The sequence below is a fragment of the Rhinolophus sinicus genome, chromosome 3 (genome assembly GCF_057876585.1).
Source record: "Rhinolophus sinicus isolate RSI-liver-muscle chromosome 3, RSI-T2T, whole genome shotgun sequence".
NCBI lineage: Eukaryota > Metazoa > Chordata > Mammalia > Chiroptera > Rhinolophidae > Rhinolophus > Rhinolophus sinicus.
In genome coordinates, this window is record NC_142503.1 from 46957459 (window position 1) to 46980031 (window position 22573).

Consider the following 22573-nt stretch of genomic DNA (forward strand, 5'->3'; position numbering starts at 1 on the left):
CTATTTTGGACGAGTGTCTTATTCTCTTGGCTCCTCAGCCTATTTACAGTAAGGATACTGATTTCTGCCCATGACTTAATTTGAAGAACGTTTAATGGCCATAAAATAAAGCCTTCAAATTCTTCAGAGTAGATTTTCTGTTACCTACAAGATAATATTGGGTTCAATATTGATATTTACACATTTCAGGGGACATGTATTTGTTAGTTTCCCTCAATATATCTGGCCCATCTTCCTTTGCAACCTAGTTTTGCCTCTTCTCACTTCTGGATTGTAACGGTAAAGGATTTGTCCCTGCTCTGTAGATGGTGTGCTCCACAGTGGCCGTTCCCTCCTTCAGCCTCTCTCACTGTCTAAATCAGTGTCTCTGCTCTATCCCTGTAGTAAGTGCTCCACTTCCTTCCAGAAACAAGATGGCGCTAAGCTGCTTGCATGAGCCTGCCCCTTCTGCCTGCCTTAAGTCCAATGGGAAAAGTGGTTCTCCCTTCCCCAGGAGCCACAAAGCACATCTCTGAACTGGCTGCTGCTAGGATTTTATAAAGGCATCGCAGCTATATGAAAATGGTCTTTTCTTTAGGCTTGGCTACAAGACTTTTCTTTTGAGCTTCATTTAAAAAGCAGCTAAGATATTTATTGATTATGTTGGGGAATTAGTGTTACAAATAAGGGATGAAGCTCTGGTGAGAAATATCCAAAACGACAAAACCGATTTCCTGCACTTCTGAAAATATTTGCTGCCCTTTGCAGATGCTATCTTAGTTCAAAAAACGCTGAATATTGCCATGTGTTGGTCTCTTCCCCATTCTCTCCAAACCAGGGAAAGTGATAAAAATATCCAGAGCAGTGCCCCATTTATATAAAGTGACTTGTTTTCTCATAACTGGTGGTGTATATAATGAAATATGGTTGAGTGTGTGCATTTCACATTAACACATGACTACTAGTTTGTGTGCCTTAGTTTTCATTTTATTGTTCTGTGTTTTGTAGAACAAAGAGCTTACAGCTTACCGGAGCCACCAGGAGAAAAAAGGTAACTGTTCCAGATTTCCCGAGGGACTGGACTGCTTGACCCATCAAATGATGTGGAAATGTGTGCACGTCATTTTTGGTATTTGTTTAATTGTTTGTGAGGTTTCTATTTAATGTGACTGCCTGAATCCTTTGCTTCTTTTGTGATCTGTATCAACATAGGTCACCCAGCTGCTCTTTTCAGTCCCAGATATGCAGTCCTCAGGACTGGGGACAGAGTATTCTATTTTGACTTATTGTCAAAACCAAACACTTCTGACATACAGGATCAAAGGGAGCTGCGTGAGATCTACCTGCTTTAGAAAGGTATCAGGATCTGGTTAGGGCTGTCTGCCCTTACTACGGTAATAGGCCCTGGGGGGTCAGTTTTAGAAAGTGCCTAAACATCTCTACTATCTGCATTTTTTTTTCTTTTTTCTTTTTATTTTATTTTATTAAATTTATTGGGGTGACAATTGTTAGTAAAATTACGTACATCTCTACTATCTGGATGGAGTACTGCTTAGAAGTGTTAAGTTGGAAACAATGGGTAAATGATGCAGAAAGTACATTAAGCATTATCAATCTTCTGATAGATATGCAGATTTGAAAGCTTTATGCCTAAGCTTCTCTTTTCCTTAAGAAGTAAAACTATAGCTGGAGTAAAGTTTGGGAAGCTGACTAGTGAGCTGGGAAAATTGTTGAGTGCTGTTGGCCTTGAGTAACTAACTGCTCATGTGAAATAACTCTGAGGTTAGGTTAGAAATGGCATAAATGTTTGGCTTTAAGAGACCACATGGAAAAGAAGAAAAAGGTTTTAATTTTGGTGCTATTAATGCTAAAATTCTGAAATGTTTTAATATATAGATCAAGATGTACTATTTTGCTTTAAATCTTGGAGTAAAAGTATCAATAAGAAAAAGCCTCCTTTTGTTTATGCCTGTATTTTGGAGATAGAATAGAAACTTTGAAATGAGAAAACCAGAGGAAGACTAAGAATGCCCTTCAAAATGAGGAGGATGAGGAAGGTGACAGCATGACCATGACAAAAGCAGGAGCAGCAATAACTGACCATCACTGGGTGTTTTATGTGCCTTGTACTGTTTTAAGCTGCTTACGTTTATTACTTCATTTAAGCAATTTACTAATTCTGGAATGCATTCATCATTTTGGTTAGCAGTCTTCTCCCTGCCATCTTTTTAACATTAGAGAAATAATGGACTGATTATCAAGAGTTTATTTTACATAAAAACTATTTTTCATTAGGAGAGGGATTTAAGACTAGAAGAGCCAATGTCATAATTGGTTAAATATTAGAAAATAAAGTGATTTTACTTGGATGAGATGTATATAGAGAGTGTCCCTTTCTCTCTTATTCTTCATTTGCTATCATTCCTGTTTTTTTTTTTGTTTGTTTTTTTTTCTCTTTAGTTTCCCTTGATCTGTACATCCTAAAAGCATCTGACTTTCTCAATCACATCCCCTGGTGTATCTAGTAGAGTAGATCTTTTCTCTAATCTATCCTATTCCCAATACCTTGTTGGATATGCCAGTAGAGCCCTGGCCATACCTAATGCTTTGCTTTGGTCGTGTTGCACATATTTACCTACCTACATTGGAATTCTTGTTTATATTAATCACTTAGTTTCTGGGAAAAATGCAGCCAGGTAAAAGAGGGCTCGCTCCAGACCTTGCAGGCTCATTTCTGCAGGAGTGACATTCCATCTATCCCAACTTCTTAAACATTATGTGGCGTGACTTCATACTTTATTGCCGCCATCTACCTTAAGTTGACTACATCTGCTTTTATTAAAAACATTTGAGCATCCGAGTGTTCAAAGAAGTCTTACTGTGTCAATTTTCAATTTGGATAGTGGGAACTTTCTGTGAATTAGACTCCCAGTTTATTTTTTAAATGTAGGTTATGGATATAGTAGGTTAAGGATTAAGATATTGAGGCTACATGTTCTTAAGATATTTTAAATATCTGTTTACCTACTGAAAAGGTAATACCAAGAGCATTTCTGAAGAAAGGAGCTTGTAAAACTGTATGGCGGTTGATTGCATTGGTCATCTAATTGACTATAATAGAGCTTAGGCATTCTCGTTTTGGGATATTGAAAAGAGTTTAAATTAATTTTTTCCAGATGCTTATAAATTGACAAGCTATTTAAATTTTGTGGTGAAATCAGTTGAGGATTTTTCCCTCCTCAGTTCTCTAAAGTACCTATTTGTTATTGTAGGTGAATACCACATAGTTAGATTTGAAACATGGAATCAACCAACCTTCTACATTTGTGCAGAGGTTACACTGTTATCCATTTTCATAAAATGACAGTGGATAATGACTATGATCCTCACATTTCTACTGGGTTGGATGCTTATTCTGAGTTTTTAATATTTAGTGTTTCAGTATTTTTTTTGTTTTGTATACATTGTCATGTCTCAGGTCTTACCAGCCTTTGAGCTTAAAGATTACTTGGTATGATTTTATGTCATTTTGTAGAAATATATAGGTTCCATGGTAAACTGTGGTACGTATGTAGGTTTTACGTCAAAACTGCAACATTGTTCTTGATATAGTCTTCTGTAGCATGGGGAATTGGGAGTAGAGTCGAGTAAACCATAATTAATTTTCTTTTCTTTGAGAGAGTTGTGTTCCTGCTGGGAAGTAGGGGAGAGGTCTTCTTGAGCTCAAAATCCATTGACCTTACCATTCTTTAGTTCTGAGCTTTATGTCTTCTCACCATCTACTGTTCTCTTAGACACTGAATGGCCCTTGGTGGGGTCACAAAAGGTGTTCCTGAGAGGATTCTTCCTAAGCTCTCAAATGCGTTGTTTTCTCCCCATTCCAAAAGTGAGGCTGTTGAATATGATGCCATGAGTTTTGCAAATTAGGACGCTTAAGACACAAGAGGTATGGACATTTACAGAGTATATGAACTGGTCAGTTGTCTAAGGAGGTAGCTGTGGGAATAAAAGAAATAAGAGGGTCTTCGTTCCTTTCGTTACTCTGAGTAGTTGTATGGTACATTCACTTCTATTCACTGTCTTTCCTTCTAACCTTTTCAATTGTTTTCTCTAAGTAGCAAACCCAGTATCACTTACTGTGCGGTATTCCAGAAGCAGGATACACACTGTCCTGCTTCACTATGCTTTCAGATCTTCATGACCAAGAGGCAGCTCTAAAGCCATTATTTATTATGTTTTTCTGAAGGCACTCATAGGTTTGAACTCTAAATTGTCTAGAGGTTAAATAATTTAAATTTTTGTTTAATACATACCGGGTAAGTACATATTATATTTAAGTGTGAGAAGGGCCCTTAGTAATAATTTAGTCTAAGCCTGTAACTGATCACATGAGGAAAACTGAAGTCCTAGAAAGATGTCATTGAATTCATTTTCATGAAATGTAATCATATATATTTTAGTGCATATCAATAATATAACTTCTTTTCAAAAGTATTCCCCAGAGATGAATGTGTTAGCCACTAATGCTGACAAATGAGAAGTGGGAGAGACTTTGGTTATGAAATGTTCATTTTGGAAATAGTCTAAAGGAAGTGTTATCTGGTTTGACATGATATTTAGGTTGATCCTTAATATATGCTCTCTCTCTCTCTCTCTCTCTCTCTCTCTCTCTCCTTCCCTCCCTCCCTCCCTCCGTCCCTCTCTAATAATATTAGAAATATAAGACTATCAGAGAAAGTTCTAGAGGAAATATTGTATAACTTTTCATAGCTGGGACTTGTTTTTTTCTGATGAATTATTATATGTATTAAAGGAAAATAAATGATGTTCAGTGTGTTCACAGACTGGGTGAAATTACCTCTAGCTTGCCTCTTATTTTATTTATTTATTTATTTTTGGTGGGGGGTGCAATCTAGAGAGTCTCAGATTGCAAATAGCCTGTTTGAGTGTGAGACACTGAACCAAGAAGCAGTCAAGTCTGTTTCTCAGGCTATATTGACACAGGAAATGTGTGTCGGCTGAGTATTATCTCTATGTTCCAAAAATAAATAAAATCCAGTTCCATATTGTTGGTTATTTGGCTTCTCTGTGCCTGAGGAAAATTCTATTAGCATAGTAAACAGGAAGATAAATGTTTTCAGAGTAAAATTATAAGCCTAAAATTTCCTTTATTTCCCTAATATTTTACTATGAAAAATTTTGAAGTATACAGAAAAATTGAATTACATACTGAATACCACTTAGATTCTATAATTATTAACAGTGTGAGATAGTTGCTTTATCTACCTATCCATCTATAAGATATATTTGAATAGTTTCTATCTTTATCTTTAGAATAACCATTAAAACCTGAAAAAATATGTGTAAATATCTGTATAAAAATAAATGTATAGATCTGTATATAAAATATATGTATTAAAATATGTATGTGTGTGTGTGCACATGCACACACATGTGAATATCCTGTATTTTGCTCCTTCTTTAAGTCCTATAAGCCGTGATAACAGATTCTTTTTTGTAGAATTCCAGAAGAGGAATGGGATAAATACATTATACCTGCCAAATCAGAGTCTGAAAAGTACAAAGTGAGCCGAACATTCAGCTTCCTCATGAATAGGATGACTAGCCCTCGCAATAAATCTAAGGTAATGAAGGTTTGTGCCTGTCATCTATAAATCATAGATGGTGCAGTGTCTCAGCAATTAGTATAGTTTCCACTTTCCCTTTACAATCACTTACCTCACGTTTTATACGCATGTATGGGAAAGCTTCTATGGTTCTTATGGAGTACTGTCCAAGTGATTGGACACACTAAGACAGCTGCGTCCTGGGTACCATTACATGTGGTGTTATCGCACTCCTTAAGTGCCAATAGTAAATGAAGAGACTTCATGTGTATGACTTCGGTAAGAGAGTTGGCTCTCAGCATTTCTCTTTTCTCATTTCCCCACACTTTGCTGCTGCTGCTGTATCTGAAGACAAAAAGCAAGGATGCCAAAGACAAAGAGAAACTGAGTCGACATCAATTTGTCCCTGGGACATTCTCTGGGGTTCTGCAGTGCTTGGTTTGTGATAAAACGCTCCTGGGGAAAGAGTCATTCCAGTGTTCCAGTAAGTTCTCGGGCCTCGTGCGTGTGTGTGTGTGTGTGTGTGTGTGTGTGTGTGTGTGTGGCTTTGTGCTTTCCCTCCCTAGACAGGAAGCCCCTTGAGGACAGGGCCATTGCTAAGCATATGCACATAGACGTTTGTTTTAGTGCCCTGCATATGATTTAACAACTTATCAAGCAATGACCCATGATGGTTAAAGCCAGTACTTTATGTCCACGAGTCATCGTCTCCCAGAGCCCAGACTTGTATACCTGACCGCCAACTTAACATCTCCACTTGGGTATCTAGGAAACTTCTCAAATGTCACGTATCCAAAACGGAACTCTGCTCTCCCTCTCCTGTGCCCACCTACAAGCTGACCGTCTTAGTTAATGGCTTCTCCATTATTCCTGCCGGATGATGGTGCCAAAAATCTTGGAGTATTTCTATGCCTCTCTCTCTCTCTCTCTCTCTCTCTCTCTCTCTCTCTCTCCCCCCCCCATCTCTCCCTCCCTCCCTCCCTCCGTCCCTCCCTCCCTCCCTCCCTCCCCTCCTTCCCCCTCCCCATATTCAATTCTTCAGCAATCCTTTTGGCGCTTTCTTGAAATAATGTATCTGAAAGTCTGCACTTCTCATCCCTGCCACTGTTATCACCCTGATCTAAAGCCATCATTGCAGTAGTTTCTAACTGGTTTCCCTGAACATTTACCCCCTAAAGTCTGTTCTCACAACATCAGCCACAGTGAGCTTGGTGAGGCATAGATCCCTGTGTTCCAAATCCCCCAGTGGCTTCCTGTCAACCCCAGACTAAAAGCCACCGCCCTGCCAGTGGCTACAAGGCCCCCAGGATCTGCCCTTCCTGTCTTTTCCTCTCCCCCTCGCTCCCTCTGCTCCAATCACTCGGTCATCTGTGCTGTTCGCGCCAGGCATACCGTGCCACAGAGCCTTTCCTGGCTCTTCCTTCTGCCTGCAGTTCTCTTCCCTCACAGGGCTGTATATTTGCCCCTCGCCTCCTTCAGGTCTGCTCAGATGACACCTCCTCAGCCAGGCCTCCTGACCATTCTATGCTCGGCTCATCCTTCCCTCGTTTCCTCTCCCCCCTTCCCCGCCCCAACATTTAGCGCCATTAACTTACTGTATGTTTTATATATTGGTTTTCTTATTTGCCTTCTTCACCAGAATATAAATTTGAGGAGGGTTGGATTTTTGTTTGTTGATTTTCTTCTCTGCTATATCCACAGTACCTAGAACAATGTGCATAGTAGGGACATAGTAGAGTGAAAGAATCATGCAGAGCAAAAGAATTCAGGCCCAGGAAGGTGAAATACATTTTATGGTATTTGTTGGTGCCAGAATTAGAGGGCTATTTGGGGGTGAGATGGGAGCATAAAAGGAAAAGCAGAGCAGGGCAAGGTGTCATGTAAAGTTCCTCTTTAAATTCCTAGAAGATGATTAAATGAAAAACTGAAATGTATCGATAGGTATACATCTAATGAAAATAGAATCTGCACATGGCATTGAAGGCCGATGGAGTTTTCTTTTCACAGGTGACACTGTCTTTAGTGACACCAGCTCTGTGCGTGCTTGAACTTCACTTTCCTTGAAGACTTGACTTCTTTCTTTTATGGGAGCTGAAATAGCATCCAGCAGTTCAGATGTGATGTAATTTGTTAAGTTTTTAGAAATTTGCTGTAGGCATTGTTGATGGATTGTTTCTGCCTTGCCTGCATGTCAGCAGTCAGCGTATATGTGTGATGGCATGTGTTTTATAGGTCGTTGCTCCTCCCTTGGTCACAAGGCTGGGTCCCTACAATTGTACCCCCAGCCACATCCACTACCTTTCTCTCCCCTCATTTTAAGACAAACTCCTCAAGCTGTGTGAGCCTCACTCGGGGCTCTGATGTCCCTGCCATGTCTTCCTTACCCATCTGCATTTTGGCCTGTGGCTTCATATTTAACAGAAGTCCTGCTTTTGACGGAAACTTAGCATCAAGTGCTAGTCAAATCTGAGGGTCTTTGCTCATTATTCTGACTCCCTGATGTCTCTCTTGTTTTCCCGTTGATTGTCCTTTCGTTTAGGTAAATGTTCTCTTTTCCATGGCACACTGCTCTTCTGTTTTACTACTTGTATTGTCTCCTTTTTCCTAACTGAGTGCCCTCCAAACTCAGGTCTTGGGCATTTATTTTTTTCCCCTTTTTGTTTCTAAGTATAGTCATCCGATATTTTGTTTTAAAATACTATATTTAGACCTGTTCTTCCCAGATTAATGTCTTTACCCCTCACTTTCTACTTCCGTATTTTTGGTTGTCTAGAGAGGCTGAGCACCCATGTATTTGTGGCCCCTTTTGAGGATAATGGAAGAACTACAGGGGTAATAAACTAAGACTGTCCCAGTCACACTGGCTCAGAGTGACCCTATCTGTAGGCAACACCATCCAGAGCTTTTGTGTCTCCCAGACCAGTGTGGCTAAAACTGACCTAAAAATCCACTTGCAAAAGTTTGTGCTTCCTGCTCCCCTAACGGTAGGAGCTCAGACTTGGGCACGTTGCCTCCTCTTCCTTTGGTCCCTGCAGTCGATGTTGTTCAGTCACCGTTTCATTTCCTTTCTCACTGTGACCACTCTGCCGATTCTCATCGCCACCTTCGGAACTGCGGAGAGCAAACTGGTCGTTTCCCTCTCCAGGTATTTCACTTACAGTTTATTCTGAATACTTTTACCACATTAACCTTTGTAAAACAGCACTTTCATCAGCCCATACACACTTAAGGACTTCTCTGTTTTTTGTTCGCTGGACGAAGCCCAAGCTCTCCGATGCGTCGGGTTCCCTGGCTGCGTCCTGCCCAGTAGGCCCGCGGTTGCTTCCCTCCTCAGCCTTTGTCTACAACCAGAGGCCGTGCCAGGCCTGTTGTCCTGCTTTCCCCGTGCGTGCGTTTTCCTGTCTCTGTTCCTGCGTTTATGCTAATCTCCCTTCTCTCAGTTTCCCCTACTCCTTTGCGTCAGTCCAGGTTTCTTACTTCCTTTTGGAAAGTCTTCCCTGACCACTGGGACTTAAATTCTGACACATGATGTTTTCCTATTCTATTTAATACCGGGTTATGTACAACCTCTTCTGATTGTAACTACTAAAGTAGACTTTCAGTTTTTTCAGGACCATAATCACACAACAATTTTTTTTTTGTATCCCCTACAGCAGCTATCATTACGCTGGGCCCTTAGGCACAAATACATAGTTAATGATGCTTATGTATAGCTAATATGTAGTTAATAATATGTAGTAGTCAGATACTCAAACGTAGTTAGTGTAGCTTAGGGAGCCAGGGCTCACTGAAAAGTAAACTTTTTGTAGTACAGAATATGTTGGTTCATGCTGAGTTGGTCAGGTGGATGGCCATAGGAGTTTTAGTGGAAGGTGGAAATTGCTGAAAGTATATAGGATATGTTTAGCTATTAAAGCAGTCCTTAATTTTAAAAAAATACAACAGGATTCATTGAAGATACAGGTTTAAGGAGAACCTTAAAAATGTCTCAAATTTTACCACCTAGAGAAAATTGCTGGCGGAGTCCCTTCTAATAAAAAAGTCAGCTTGTTATGCTAATGTTTCATGTGATGATGCTATAAAATGTATTTCGTTATCTCTTGCTTACTGTATACTTAAGTGTCTTCCAAATTTTTCACAACATAATGTTGCGATGAGAATTCTTTTACACATATCACTGTCCACATCTTTGATTATTGCCTAAGATTAAATTCTAGAATCAGTATGAATATACATTTGATTTCTTCCTTAACCCACAGTTTTTTAGAAGAAGTTGTGAGATTTACAGATTTGAGGGTAGGGGAGTATTTGGGGTTTTAAACTTTTAACATTAAGTTTTTTACATTGGATTAAAAAAATATGATATGTCCAACCTTAGCTGTTTTTAGTATATAATCCATGTTGATTGGTGTAATTTTGTCTCTAATTGTGAAGGTTCATAGTTTTAATCTTAAAAACATGATATGAAACAAAACATGACATAAATATTCAAAATCCTGGTGTCCACATTTTTCTTTGTTAAAGCCTGAGTTGCTAGTTTTCACAAATATTGTGTTTTTATAACATTTTCCTTATTTATAAATAGATTTCACTGCTTATATTTTGATGTTACATTATTTGGCACACTGAAGTTCATAGAACATACCTTTACTGTAGATTTAACTTTCATCAACATAAAATTACCCTTTTAATGTCATTAAGTCTTTTGCATTAAATTTTACTTTGTTTAAAATTAATATTCCTCTCCTTTTCTTTGTAGTTCCCTTAACTAATGTTTTGTTTTTGATTTTGGGTTTGTGTCTTTAATTTAGGTATAGGTATTCTGTAATATAACTGAGAGACCTTCTTTTATACTGATTTTTTTTCTGATTTACATTTAATCTTATAGCTATCAAACTATCTTTTATAGTTCTATGCTATTTTCCTTGATGTCTGTTTTAGCTATTTATACCAGGTGTTGTTTGCTTTTATCTTCTCCAGGGATTTTGGCAAGATGATATGCTCTTTTATTGTCTATTAATAATAACTTTAAGGCTATGTTAATTGAATATTCTTTTATTTCCCATATATACCCTTTTCCCCCCAGTCTCTGTCAGTATACTAAATTCATCATTAAGTTATTATTTTTATATTGTATGTATAATCTTTCAAAAAATATCTTTTTCAAGAATAATTTGGTATCTGAGTCTCTACTTGGTTATCTGAGTCTCTACTTACAATTTTTTTGGTTTATGATTCTTTAGCTGGTTTCAGGGCTCACTTTTGCTTTTTTTGGGGAAAAAAAACCACCTGATTTATTCCTGAACCCTTAATTTTGATTCTGCTCTTAATGGGCTAGGATAAAATGTTAGGTAAAAAAATTTTTTTTAAAGTTTATTGGAGTGATATTTTTTCTGAAATCTTGTGTAGCTATGGGTATATCTTTGCTTCTTTCGTAAAAGAAAAGTAATTTATCTAGTTAACTTCTTAGGCTAAATGTTTTCTCCTGAATACTTTGCCAAGCTGGTCCATTCTATCTGGGCATTTAATAGAATAGTAGAAAAATCTGGGGACTGCCTGACCTTATTCTTTTGTTGGTAACCTTTTTTGTCTGCTTTTTCTACTTGAGGCACTTTTAATTTTTCAATTATACAGATATTGTCAGAATGTTTCTATAGAGTAGGTGTCATTTAATTATTATTCCTAGGGAACAGTGAGATTGTTTTATCTGCCTTTTTTGGTTCTTTTTCAGCTTTAAAAAAGTTCTTGTCAGTTGTCGCTTTGACTATTGCTTCTGAGCTAATTTTTCTGATTTCTTCCTTGGAGAAGTGTGATTTCTGTTATTTGTCTTTGTATGACAGCTTCTATTTTATAATTATAACCTTCTTTTCTCCACATTCTGGAGGGAATCTTTCAAGTTTAATTTCGAAGTGCTGCTTTGATATTTTTGTCTCATTGATTCTTCTCACTTCAGTTTAAGTTCTTCTTGTCCTTTTTCCTTCCTTGTAGTCTTTTCTCATCTCACAAAGCTCCATTTTCCTGTCATCCTATTGGCCTATTGTCACATCGTGTTCTCCTTTCATGGCCTTTTGGTCCTATTTTAGGTCTATTGTGTGTCTTAGAACGAATACATTTCAAATATCTAAATTTTTCTCTCTTTCTGGATTTAATAATACTCTGGCTCACTCTGCCTGTGAATTTTCAATGTAACTTTGTTCTGTGGTAGCTCATAGCTTCTTTTTTCCTTTTCCTCTTACTTGCTTGTTCTGGAATGAGAAGACAGCCGTCCGATTTTGGTGTTTGCCAGCAGGACCAGGTCATGAATTCGCTTGGGCCATGCTCGTTGGCCCCTGAGGTGTTGGCTAAAATGCCTCCACAGACCTCCAATGGGAGGTGGTTGAGCTCAGCTTCCTGTACGGGTCTCAGGGGGTTACAGGCACTTTTCCAGTGTGGCTTTGATGGACCTAAATGGGACCTTCCTACCCCTCTGGAAGAATTCTTTCTAATGTAGCTTCTGATAAGCCACAGGTTCCTCTAGCTACACATAGCATGGAGGGGTCTGGGGGCAGGGTGGTTGTGGTGGGTGGTGTGGAGGGGGGAAGGAGAGAGGGCAAGAAGACAGCAGACTGGCAGAAAGTAGTGCCCATACAGGGTCAGTTTTCTGTGACAACAACTTGTGTCTCTGAGCCATTGGTCAGAAAGGGGCAGGCAAAGGGCTCTCTTGCTTTGTTCAGTGAGATGAGGCCACATCGTTTCATGAAGTAAAACATAGTCAAGCCACTAACTTTTCTCTTTTAACTTGGCTACCTCTAGTGAGTAGGAATTCTGTCAGAGATGGATGATACATTTCTTTTTCCCATAGTTGTTGTGAGTTTTCCTTTCCTTCTGTTTTCATAGGCATTTTAACTGGTGTGGGAGTGGGCAGTTGCTCCAGCCAGATGTCAGAAATCTCTTGCAATATAGGGCACATATAGTAAATGAGTTCTCAGGCAGACAGAGAAATGTAGGTCATGCATAATTCCAGGTGTCATAACTGATAAGATCCTGTGCAAAAGGGAAACCATATCTCGAAGGAATTTAAATATGAACTGTGTGCTTGTGCTTGAGTCGGTGGGACGACATGTGATTTAAATATTTTTTCCTTCTTAAGTTTTCTAAATATTTTTAATGTGTATGTGCTATTTTTGTAATGACCGGTAAAACCATATTGTAATCTTACTTATTTCAGATTAACTTAAATAAGATGGATGCTTTTCTATTTTTTCCCTTTGTTTCAGACTGTAATGCAAATGTACATAAGGGTTGTAAAGACGCTGCGCCTCCATGTACCAAGGTAATGCTGTCATTTGTGAATATTACATGTTTATATCTAGCTTGGTTGCTTCATATTATGTTTAGCTTTTTACTCTTTTATTACTGTCTAGATTTACTTCTAAAGTGATCTTTGTAGCAATAAAATAACACATGCCCAAAGTATATAGTTATTCCCTTAACTCTGTACTCTCAGAACTAGAGGGAAAGCACCAGTCTGGCCACCCGTGTTATGCAGTGTGGGTGGGTTAGCCTTTCTGTCGGAATCTTCTTGGTTTATCAGAGGAAACTCTGAGCATATGTAAATGAAGTCTAGAGCAGTACTTTGCAAACATCAGAATCACGTGCAGGACCTGTTGACATTTCTGGGCCCCACCCCCATAATTTCTGATGCAGTAGGTGTAGGTGGGGCCTGAGAATTTGCATTTCAACAAGTTCTCAGGGGGTGTTGCTGGTCCTAAGACCACATACAGTGAGGCCCACTGGACTATAGTAGAAGAATGTTCTCTGTGTGTGACTGTGGGCTTGAGTAGATGTGACATCTATCATTGTATTGCTTTCTTTTCCACGCTAAAGTCATGTCAGAAATGCGTGTGAGTAAGCATGATGACCCTCCAGAGGGAAACTTGGAGTTACCGACCTCCATGGTAACTACCACACACACTGTGTCAGATCACAGAGTTGAGGGTGATACTTCAATGCTCCAAGTTGTTGAAGACAGGAGGGATTGCCAGGAGCAGAAAGAAATCTGTAGGAGAAAGGCAGCCCTGATAGGAACTCCCCTTTCAGCCTGAGTCTGGACATGTGAACCGGAGATTTCTGGTTCTCCTAGGCTTTTAATAAAGCTGGGATAGTCATGAAATGTGTTCATGTGACACACCTTCATTATAACTTGCACATCTCATTATCATAACATTTTTCTCTCTGTTGCATTTAATGTCTTTTGCTCTGAATTCCTTTTTGTTTGAAGTAAATAAAAACAAGCAAACAACGGAAATGATATAGATAAGAAACCTGCTCTGTGTTCTAACTGTGTGGACATTCTAACTGTAGTCCAATGGTGCTTTGATCTTAGTTTATGTGTTTCTAATGTTCTTTACCAGAAATTCCAAGAGAAATATAACAAGAACAAACCGCAGACCATCCTTGGAAGTAAGTGATGTGGGAAACAAGAACTTTTTTAATTTCATACATGCCACACATTTTTCCAGTGTAAAACACCCCTTCTTTTTGTTTTCTCATTTGCTGAATTATTTCTTCTTTCGTGACACGTGCTTGGCATAATTTTTAGTTGGACAAAGAGGTCAAGAATGGCATGAATTTCTATGGCAGCCTAATAGCCTTTGTGCTATATATGCTATATGGATTTTTACATTAGGGAGGACTATATGGAGAAGGTATTATGATATTACCTCAATTCTAAGATGCAGTCTAGTGTAATATGCACTATTGATTTAATAACCTTTTTGGGGAAAAGAGAAACACTATATCAAATGGATATAATTTTATGTTATCCTAGCAGTAGCATATATTTATCTTGGCAAATACACACCACATACTTCTTAAGAATCACAAAGTTTAGGGAAAAAAACTTTAAGTTCAGAATCTGTAGATTCTTATCATTTCCTGTTGTCCGTTGTTATAGCAACTTGGTACTTTTTATTGGCTGTGCTTGAGGCTGTGATCTCATCAGCCCCTTTAGGATGACAGTGAGATTTTAAAGCATACCCAAGTTTAGTTTGCATATTGTTAAACTTGGTGGTTCTGTTCTTTTTTCTTGAATTCTGTATGGCTGAAGTTTAAACAATTCCTCTTGAGTATAATTGGCAGCCTTTGACAGTTCTTTATGTTGCATGCAAAACCCATCAACACCTTCATCTCCTATGTTCAAAAAGGCTTTGATTTGTTATGAGAGGGTCTGCAATTTCTTCTGCTTCAAAACTGCGTTGCTTGCCAGGTGCCAGGCATTTTAAGTTTGTGGTCACTTTTCATTTCAATGCTGTAACAAAGTGTGGCCCATGTTTTTAAAACCACTTGAATTGAAATAATGAGGTAATGCAAATTCATGATGATATGCAATTTATTGTGATGTTACACAACATTGAACTAGTGCAGACAGTAACAACTGTGACATCATTTACTCCCCTGCTGTGATGCCAGAAGTCCCTTCAACCTCAGTTGTAAGGTACTTCTCTATTTCATAAGGTTAAGTGTGAAAATAAAAAGCATCTTAGAATTGATAAAATACCGTCTAGTTCTCCTCTTTACTTGGGAGTCACGAGAATAAAAGTAAATCATATATGTGTAAAATTCTTTATAATATCCTGGAGTTCCATATAAGTATTTAACCCCTCTTGCTTGAGAAGCTGGATAGCTACAGCTATAATATTATAGGACTGAAATATATTCTGAGAGTCATTTGTAGTACACATCAAATGTAAATTCATCTATGCCCAACATTTTAGAACTGACCAGACAGGTATTAAAGCACCATTTAGTTTTCAGTGTGTGAGAGAGAACAGCTCAGCTTGGCTTGAAGGTTTCATTTGCCTGAAATGTTTCTACCACAAAGAAACAGACTCCCAGCATCATTCCAATCCATTGACATGCTCTGTGTGTGCGTATGCTTGTTTATACACACCATATGCATTCTAGTAATAGTGCTAATAACACCTTGCATCTATTTAAAGCTGGCTCTGAGGAGTGCAAGCAGTGGTTTATGAGAAAGCCGTGCCAGTGTTTCCCCATTCCATTTTCTTGTTTGTTTGTATAATCCCAGCCATCAACAGTCTCCAAGTGGATATGTTGAAGCAGGCCTGCAGCAAAGCTATCAGGAGGGTGTGAGATGGAAGGGACATTTGAAGCAGGTGTTAGGATGTGGCAGGGAGACTGGTTTCAAGGCTCGGCATGTGCTACATTAGAAGCTGCCATTCAAGTGTTTAGCTTTCTGGCTTTTAAGTGACTACCTTTTCTTGTAATTACTGCCCTCAATGAAAACACATGAAGCATCCATTCTGATTTCCAGATTCTTCATTTAGAGACATCCCACTGCCTGGTCTCTCCTTGTACCCTTCTTCCTCCATGCCTATTGGATTGCCGACCGGGAGGAAAGAAACTGTGGGACAGGTCCATCCGTTGTCCAGAAGTGTTCCAGGTACCTCCCTGGAAAGGTAAGGCTTGGTGTGGTTTTATATCTTCACGTTTCAGCCACTGCTGGAGCTAACTCTTCTCCCTCCCTCCAGTTCCAGGAGGTCAGGGACATCCTTGGAGTCTGAGAGTGACGGGAACACCTGGAGAAGCAGGTCTCATTCTGATGAGCTGTTACAGTCCGTGGGCTCATCTCCCTCCACGGATTCTTTCTTAATGGAAGGTGAGAAGAAGACATGTTTGTATGTACTTGTGTTTCTATGAGTGTTCACCAAAAAGAAAATTTTCTGCAGGATGTGAGGTTGAAACATGTTCTTTGTTCTTTTTAAAAGAATTCTGTTTCATGGTGTCTCTTTGGTATAGGTTCTTCTGGTCAAAAAAAAAAAAAAAAAAAAAGCCCCAAAGAAGACTTTCATACTTCCATAGAATGACCAAGGGAATAGGATATGTTTTTTAAATGGACATATGTCAAAACATAATGAAGAAAATGACATACATTGCATGTTTGTTGTTATTCTTTTAAAAAGTTTTACAGCTGATAATGAATCATAATAAGATTATACATAAAAATATGTACACTTCAGTTAGTTAAGACTGGACTTGCTTAGAACTCTGGGATATTTATCCTCATCTGTTGCCTCCTACTTCTATGGGAATAAAAGCATTTTTTTTTTTTTCAAAAGAGCATGTTTTGTGGGATGGAACATAATCTGGGGAATTACTTAGCATATCTGAGTTGTAGCAATAGGTAAAAGAAAACCAAATTAAAGGAGAGTAGGTAGTAACAAGAGAAAGGAGTGGACTGTGCTGCAGGAGTCTTTCTTTTATTTTAAACTTAATTGTCATGTCATCTTTTTTTTAAATGCATGTTTATTTATTTTCTTTAAAATGCTTAAACATTATATTTTTGATTTTTATTTTTCAATTACAGTTGGCGTTCAATATTCTTTTATATTAGTTTCAGGTGTACAGCATAGTGGTTAGACATTTATATAATTTATGAAATGATGCCCCTGACTAGTCTAGTACCCGCCTTGCACTATACATAGTTATTATGATATTATTGACTATATTCCCTGTGCTGTACTTTACATCCCTGTGACTATTTTGTAACTACCAATTTGTACTTCTTAATTCCTTTACCTTTTTCTCCCTGCCCCTCACAGCCCCCTCCCATATGGCAACCATCAGTTTGTTCTCTGTGAGTCTGTTTCTGTTTTATTTGTTCATTTATTTTGTTCTTTAGATTCCACATATAAGTAAGATCATATGGTATTTGTCTTTCTCAGAGTAACTTATTTTATTTAGCATGATACCCTCTAGGTCCATGTTGTTGCAAATGGTAAGATTTCATTCTTTTTTAGGGCAGAGTAATACTCCATTGTGTATATGTACCGTATCTTCTTTATCCAATTGTCCATTGATAGGCATTTCAGTTGTATCCATCTCTTGGCTATTGTAAATAGTTCTTCAGTGAACATAGGGATGCATGTATCTTTTTGGATTAATGTTTTGGATTTCTTTGAATAAATATACATTGGAGTGCAATTGCTAGGTCATAAGGTAGTTCTGTTTTTAATTTTTTGAAGAACTTCCATACTGTTTTCCATAGTGGCTGCACCAGTCTGCAATCCCATCAATAGTGCACGAGGGTTCCCTTTTCTCCACATTCTCTCCAGCACTTGTCATTTGTTGATTTATTGATGATAGTCATTTTGATAGGTGTGAGGTGATATCTCATTGTGGTTTTAATTTGCATCTCTCTGATGATTAGTGATGTTGAGCACCTTTTCATATGTCTATTGGCCATCTGTGTGTCCTCTGCCCATTTTTTAATTGTGTTCTTTGTTTTTGTGGTGTTGAGTTATGTGAGTTCTTTATAAATTTTAGATAGTAACCACTTGTCACGTTGTCTTTACTACTTGAGCTAGAATCTCTCTCAGAAGTGCTGTTTGGACCAATAGAATTTAATTTTCTAAAGGGTGTGTGTGTGTGTGGTCAAATTCTGTCAGAAAAGTCTGTACTCACATGTGACTCGAGTCTTTATACCCTGCTTCATGTTTATATTAAGGACAGCAAGCCAAGGAAAAAAGCAAATCAAGTATAAATTCAGATTTGAGTAAACAGTGCAAAATAACCTGGAGCAAAAGAAATCAGGGTGTTCAAGATTCTGTAAGCACACTGTGGACTCTGAAGGTTACCAAAAGTAAAACGAAAATAGAGCAAGCCAAAACAAACAAAAAAAATCTTCAAATGTCCTTCTTTTTTGGCATATACACAATCACTGTATTAATGTCTAATACTTCTTTGCTTTTATGAGAGCAGTGTTGATTTGTACCATTTTCCTAGTTTGGTTTTCAGATGTTTCAATGCTACAACAGTATTTTGGCTTAATTGTTTCTATGTTCATAGCACGTTTATTAGTGTGATGAATCCGTAAATATGGGGACTTGTAAAAAGGTCTGTTTGTATTACGCATGTTACTCCACTTCTGACTTTTCTTTTCTAAAATCACTTTAGATGTCGTGGATTCTTCTCTGTGGAGTGACCTCAGCAGTGATGCCCAGGAATTCGAAGCAGAATCTTGGAGTCTTGTGGTGGACTCCTCATTTTGTAGTAGGCAGGAGAAAGATGTCATCAAAAGACAGGATGTCATTTTTGGTAAGCTTTTCAGATATGCTCCTTGGGCTGAATCAGTGCTGTATAGAGGAAAGGGCCTGGAATTTGCAACCATTCAGACCTGGGTTCAAATCCCAGTTCTACCATTTTCTAGTTACTTGATCTCAGACAAATTGTTTAACGTACCTGGACCTCAGTTTCTCCATTTGTAAAATGGTGATAATGACACTCGAGTTTAAAGTGTTATGAGATATTATATGTGCCTGGTACAAAGCAAAGTTTATTTCTTAGACCCTTTCCAAGTTTACTTAGGCATGGCCTATACTCTTTTACCTCTGCTATTATAAGAATCACAGTAAAATTTCATATGCTTTGATGTAGTGTGGACTGCTGCATATGTGGCCCTGTGCTTAGCCCACACACACCATGGGATGCCATTCGTACAGACTGCAGTGGGACCGGCAGGGACTGGATTAGCAATGTGTGGCTGTGTGCTGCAGTCCTGAGTATGGAGTGCAACTCGGATGACATTTTACTATTTCATGCCATTTTGCCTGGAGACAATCCGAATTAGGGGAAGTTCAATTATACACTAGTTAGGAAAAAATGAAGTTTAGAAAATTTTCAGGTACAAAGTCGATGCTAAAAAGTGGTTCCGAGAAGGTACCTTATTTGAAAGATGAGACGAGCTCTTAGGTTTCACTGATCCTATGTACAGGCAGCCCTTGGAGCGAGTTCAGGTTTGGTTTCACACCACCGCAGTACAATGTGTTGCAATAGAGCTAGTTGTGATCTTTTTGCCAATGGAGGCTCTTGCCTTCATTTTGCAAAAAACTTGCAACATCTGTGAAGGAAAATAAAGCACGGTAAAACAACGGATGCCTGTATGCAGGTATGGACCAAAAAGTTCATTGACAATGAAGACCCTTTCTCACCTGAGGCAGGTGGTAGTTAATGCAGGTCAGGTGAGATGATGTGCGAGCATGCTTTGAAAGCTGTCCAGAGCTGTACTGGTGGGAGTTACAGAAAGGAACTAGCCAATTCACCTGTAGTATTTCTCATGTAATTTATAGTGTGCTATAATTTTTCTTTATTTATCTCTTCATTTCATATATTAAAAATAATCTAACCCATTTGGGATGAATTATCATGTAGCGTAGTTCACAGAATGTCCTTTTGTGTCAGAAAGGCTTGGGTTATGGGGAAAATCCTTCACCTTTCTTCTTCTTTGTTTCGCTTTTAAAGATGAGGGAAATCATTTTTATCTTTTTTTTGGTTATAATGGGTTAAAAGATTAAATGAAATGATATACATATATGTTTAGTACAGAGTAGGTACTAAAACATGGTATACAATAATAATGAAAAGTTAGTGGGTTCTCAGTTAAAAAAAATTTTGTTTATGAGAAAATAATAAACAAAACTACAATTATATTTGATTACCATCCATGGCTGATATTTTAGATTCTTTCTCCAAATGTGTGAGTTAGGAAATACCAATCTAGAACTTGCAGTGCTCCCCAAAATGTAAATTATTATTTTCTTTTATGATGCATTTTTAACATTGAGATTTAATTCACATACCATAAAATTCACCCCTTTACAGTAATCTGATGGTTTTTAATATATTCAAAGTTGTGCAACCATCAACTACTGTCTAATTCCAGAGCATTTTCATCACTCCAAAAAGAAACGCTGTGCTCATTTACTGTCATTCCCCATTTCCCCCTCCCATTCAGCCCCTGGCAACTGCTAGCTACTTTTTGTCTCTATGGATTTGCCTATTCTGGACATTTTGCATAAATGGAATTGTACACTATGTGATCTTTTATATATCAGGCTATGATATGAATGAATCTTGAAAATATGATGTTAAATGAAAGAAACCAGGGACAAAAGACCACTTTTTGTACAATATGTATAATACATGTTGTATCATATATATATATATCAGTCTCCATTTCTTTTTATAGCTGAATAATACTTTATTGTATAAGTATATCACACTCTGTTTATCTAATCATCAGTTGATGGTTAGTTGGGGTTGTTTCCACTTTTTACATCATGTGGTAACTTTGTTTAACCTTTTAAGGAGCTTCCAGGCTATTTTCCAAACAACTGTACCATTTTACATTCTTATTAGCATTGCATGAGAGTCCCAATTTTCCTACACCCTCACCAACACTTCTTTATTGCCCATCTTTTTTATTACAATTAGTAGGTGTGAAGTAGTATCTCACTATGGTTTTGATTTGCATTTCCCTGATGGCTAATGATGTTGAACATCTTTTCATGTGCTTACTGGCCATTTGTATGTCTCTTTGGAGAAACATCTAGTCAACTCTTTTACCTATTTTTGAAGTTTTTTTTTTTTTTTTTTTTAATTATTATTCTTGAGTTACAGGAGTTCTTTATGTATTCTGAACATGAGTCCCTTATCAGATATGTGATTTGCAAATATTTTCTCCCAGTCTGTGTGGACTGTTTTTTCACTTTCTCTATGATGTCCCTTGACCATGATGTTGTTTTCCCCTGGAGAAAGTAGAATTTTGGAGACAGATGCAGGAATAGAAAGGACCTCCTGTTGTCTGCTTTGAGTAACTTTATTATATTTAACCCAATTTAATTCGCCAAATTAATTGTGCTCCTACTCAATGCAAAAACAATAATGACAAAAAAAAAAAAAAAGGAAAGAAAGAAAACAGGCAAACCTAGTTATGTTTTATAGAGCATTCAGGAGAGAATAAGACCTGGTTTCTAGCTGAAAGTACTTAAAGATGCTTTATATTATGAGACTTTCCGATACATTGAATTCTTATATATTGGACTTAACTTACATGTGTCCTCTTATCTGGAAAAAAATATAGACCAATAATTTGACCTTACATTAAATGTTTAATCAATGCTGACTTTTATAATGGAAGAATGTTATTTCTATACGTTCCCTCTTTTTATTTATGTAACATCTAGTGTTTGGCTGCTAACTTAAGTCAGTAGGGATACTGGTGTTTATAGCTTGTTTCTGCTCACATGTTTCAGAGCTAATGCAAACAGAAATGCATCACATTCAGACCCTGTTCATCATGTCTGAGGTCTTCAGGAAAGGAATGAAAGAGGAGCTGCAGCTTGACCACAGCACCGTGGATAAAATTTTCCCCTGTTTAGATGAGTTACTTGAAATTCATAGGCATTTCTTCTACGGCATGAAGGAGAGGAGACAGGAATCCTGTGCTGACAATGACAAGAATTTCATCATCAACCGAATTGGAGATATTCTAGTACAACAGGTAAGAAAAACTCAAAGGCCCTAACCTCCGAAACCTAAAGGTTTGTATTAGGTTGGTGCAAAAGTAATTGCGATTTAAAAGGTTAAAAATAATCGCAAAAATTGCAGTTACCTTTGCACGAATATAATAGATTCTCTACATTGTTGAAAGCTTGTGGAGAACTGAAATTGATTTCATTCTGATTGACAGATGGTTTGGGTTGGTTTCTTTTCTTTGATTTTGGTTTGTATGACTGGTCCCTGAGGGCTTTTAACAGCCAGTGACTGGCTCTGGGTGTGTCACAGGACTTGGCTGGATTATTCCTGGCTCTATCACCACCTCCACCAGGAGTCAGAGCCATAAATAAATCCCCTTATGAAAACTCTACTTAGACTGCTTATTGTGATGCCTCTCCAATAATGTGGCTCCCTGAGTGGCCCATGATAGTCTGACCAGCAGCTCCAAAACAAACACTAGAGTGAGCCAGATCTATTATCATTAAAGCCCTAGATTTCAGAGAGACAGAGATATTTTTCTGCCTGGGAGACAGAGATATTTCTCCCGCTGAAGCTTATTGAAATATCTATCTCACATCTCTACTGCTTTCCATCAGTTAATAAATTGGCCTCCTGGTTATTCATCTTTC

The 22573-nt window shown here is 37.9% G+C and overlaps 1 protein-coding gene across 5 annotated transcripts in view; it reads left to right on the forward strand.

The window, feature by feature from the left end:
* Positions 1-22573, forward strand: part of ARHGEF28 (Rho guanine nucleotide exchange factor 28) — a 289722-nt gene that overhangs the window by 203143 nt on the left and 64006 nt on the right. For all 5 annotated transcript variants that reach the window (XM_088796567.1, XM_088796568.1, XM_088796569.1 and 2 more), the window contains 9 exons: positions 988-1030; positions 5501-5624; positions 5958-6090; positions 12863-12918; positions 14000-14048; positions 15922-16066; positions 16139-16266; positions 18564-18704; positions 21701-21948. In XM_088796567.1, the coding sequence (XP_088652693.1) occupies positions 988-1030; positions 5501-5624; positions 5958-6090; positions 12863-12918; positions 14000-14048; positions 15922-16066; positions 16139-16266; positions 18564-18704; positions 21701-21948 (1067 nt within the window). The remainder of the gene's footprint in view (positions 1-987; positions 1031-5500; positions 5625-5957; positions 6091-12862; positions 12919-13999; positions 14049-15921; positions 16067-16138; positions 16267-18563; positions 18705-21700; positions 21949-22573) is intronic.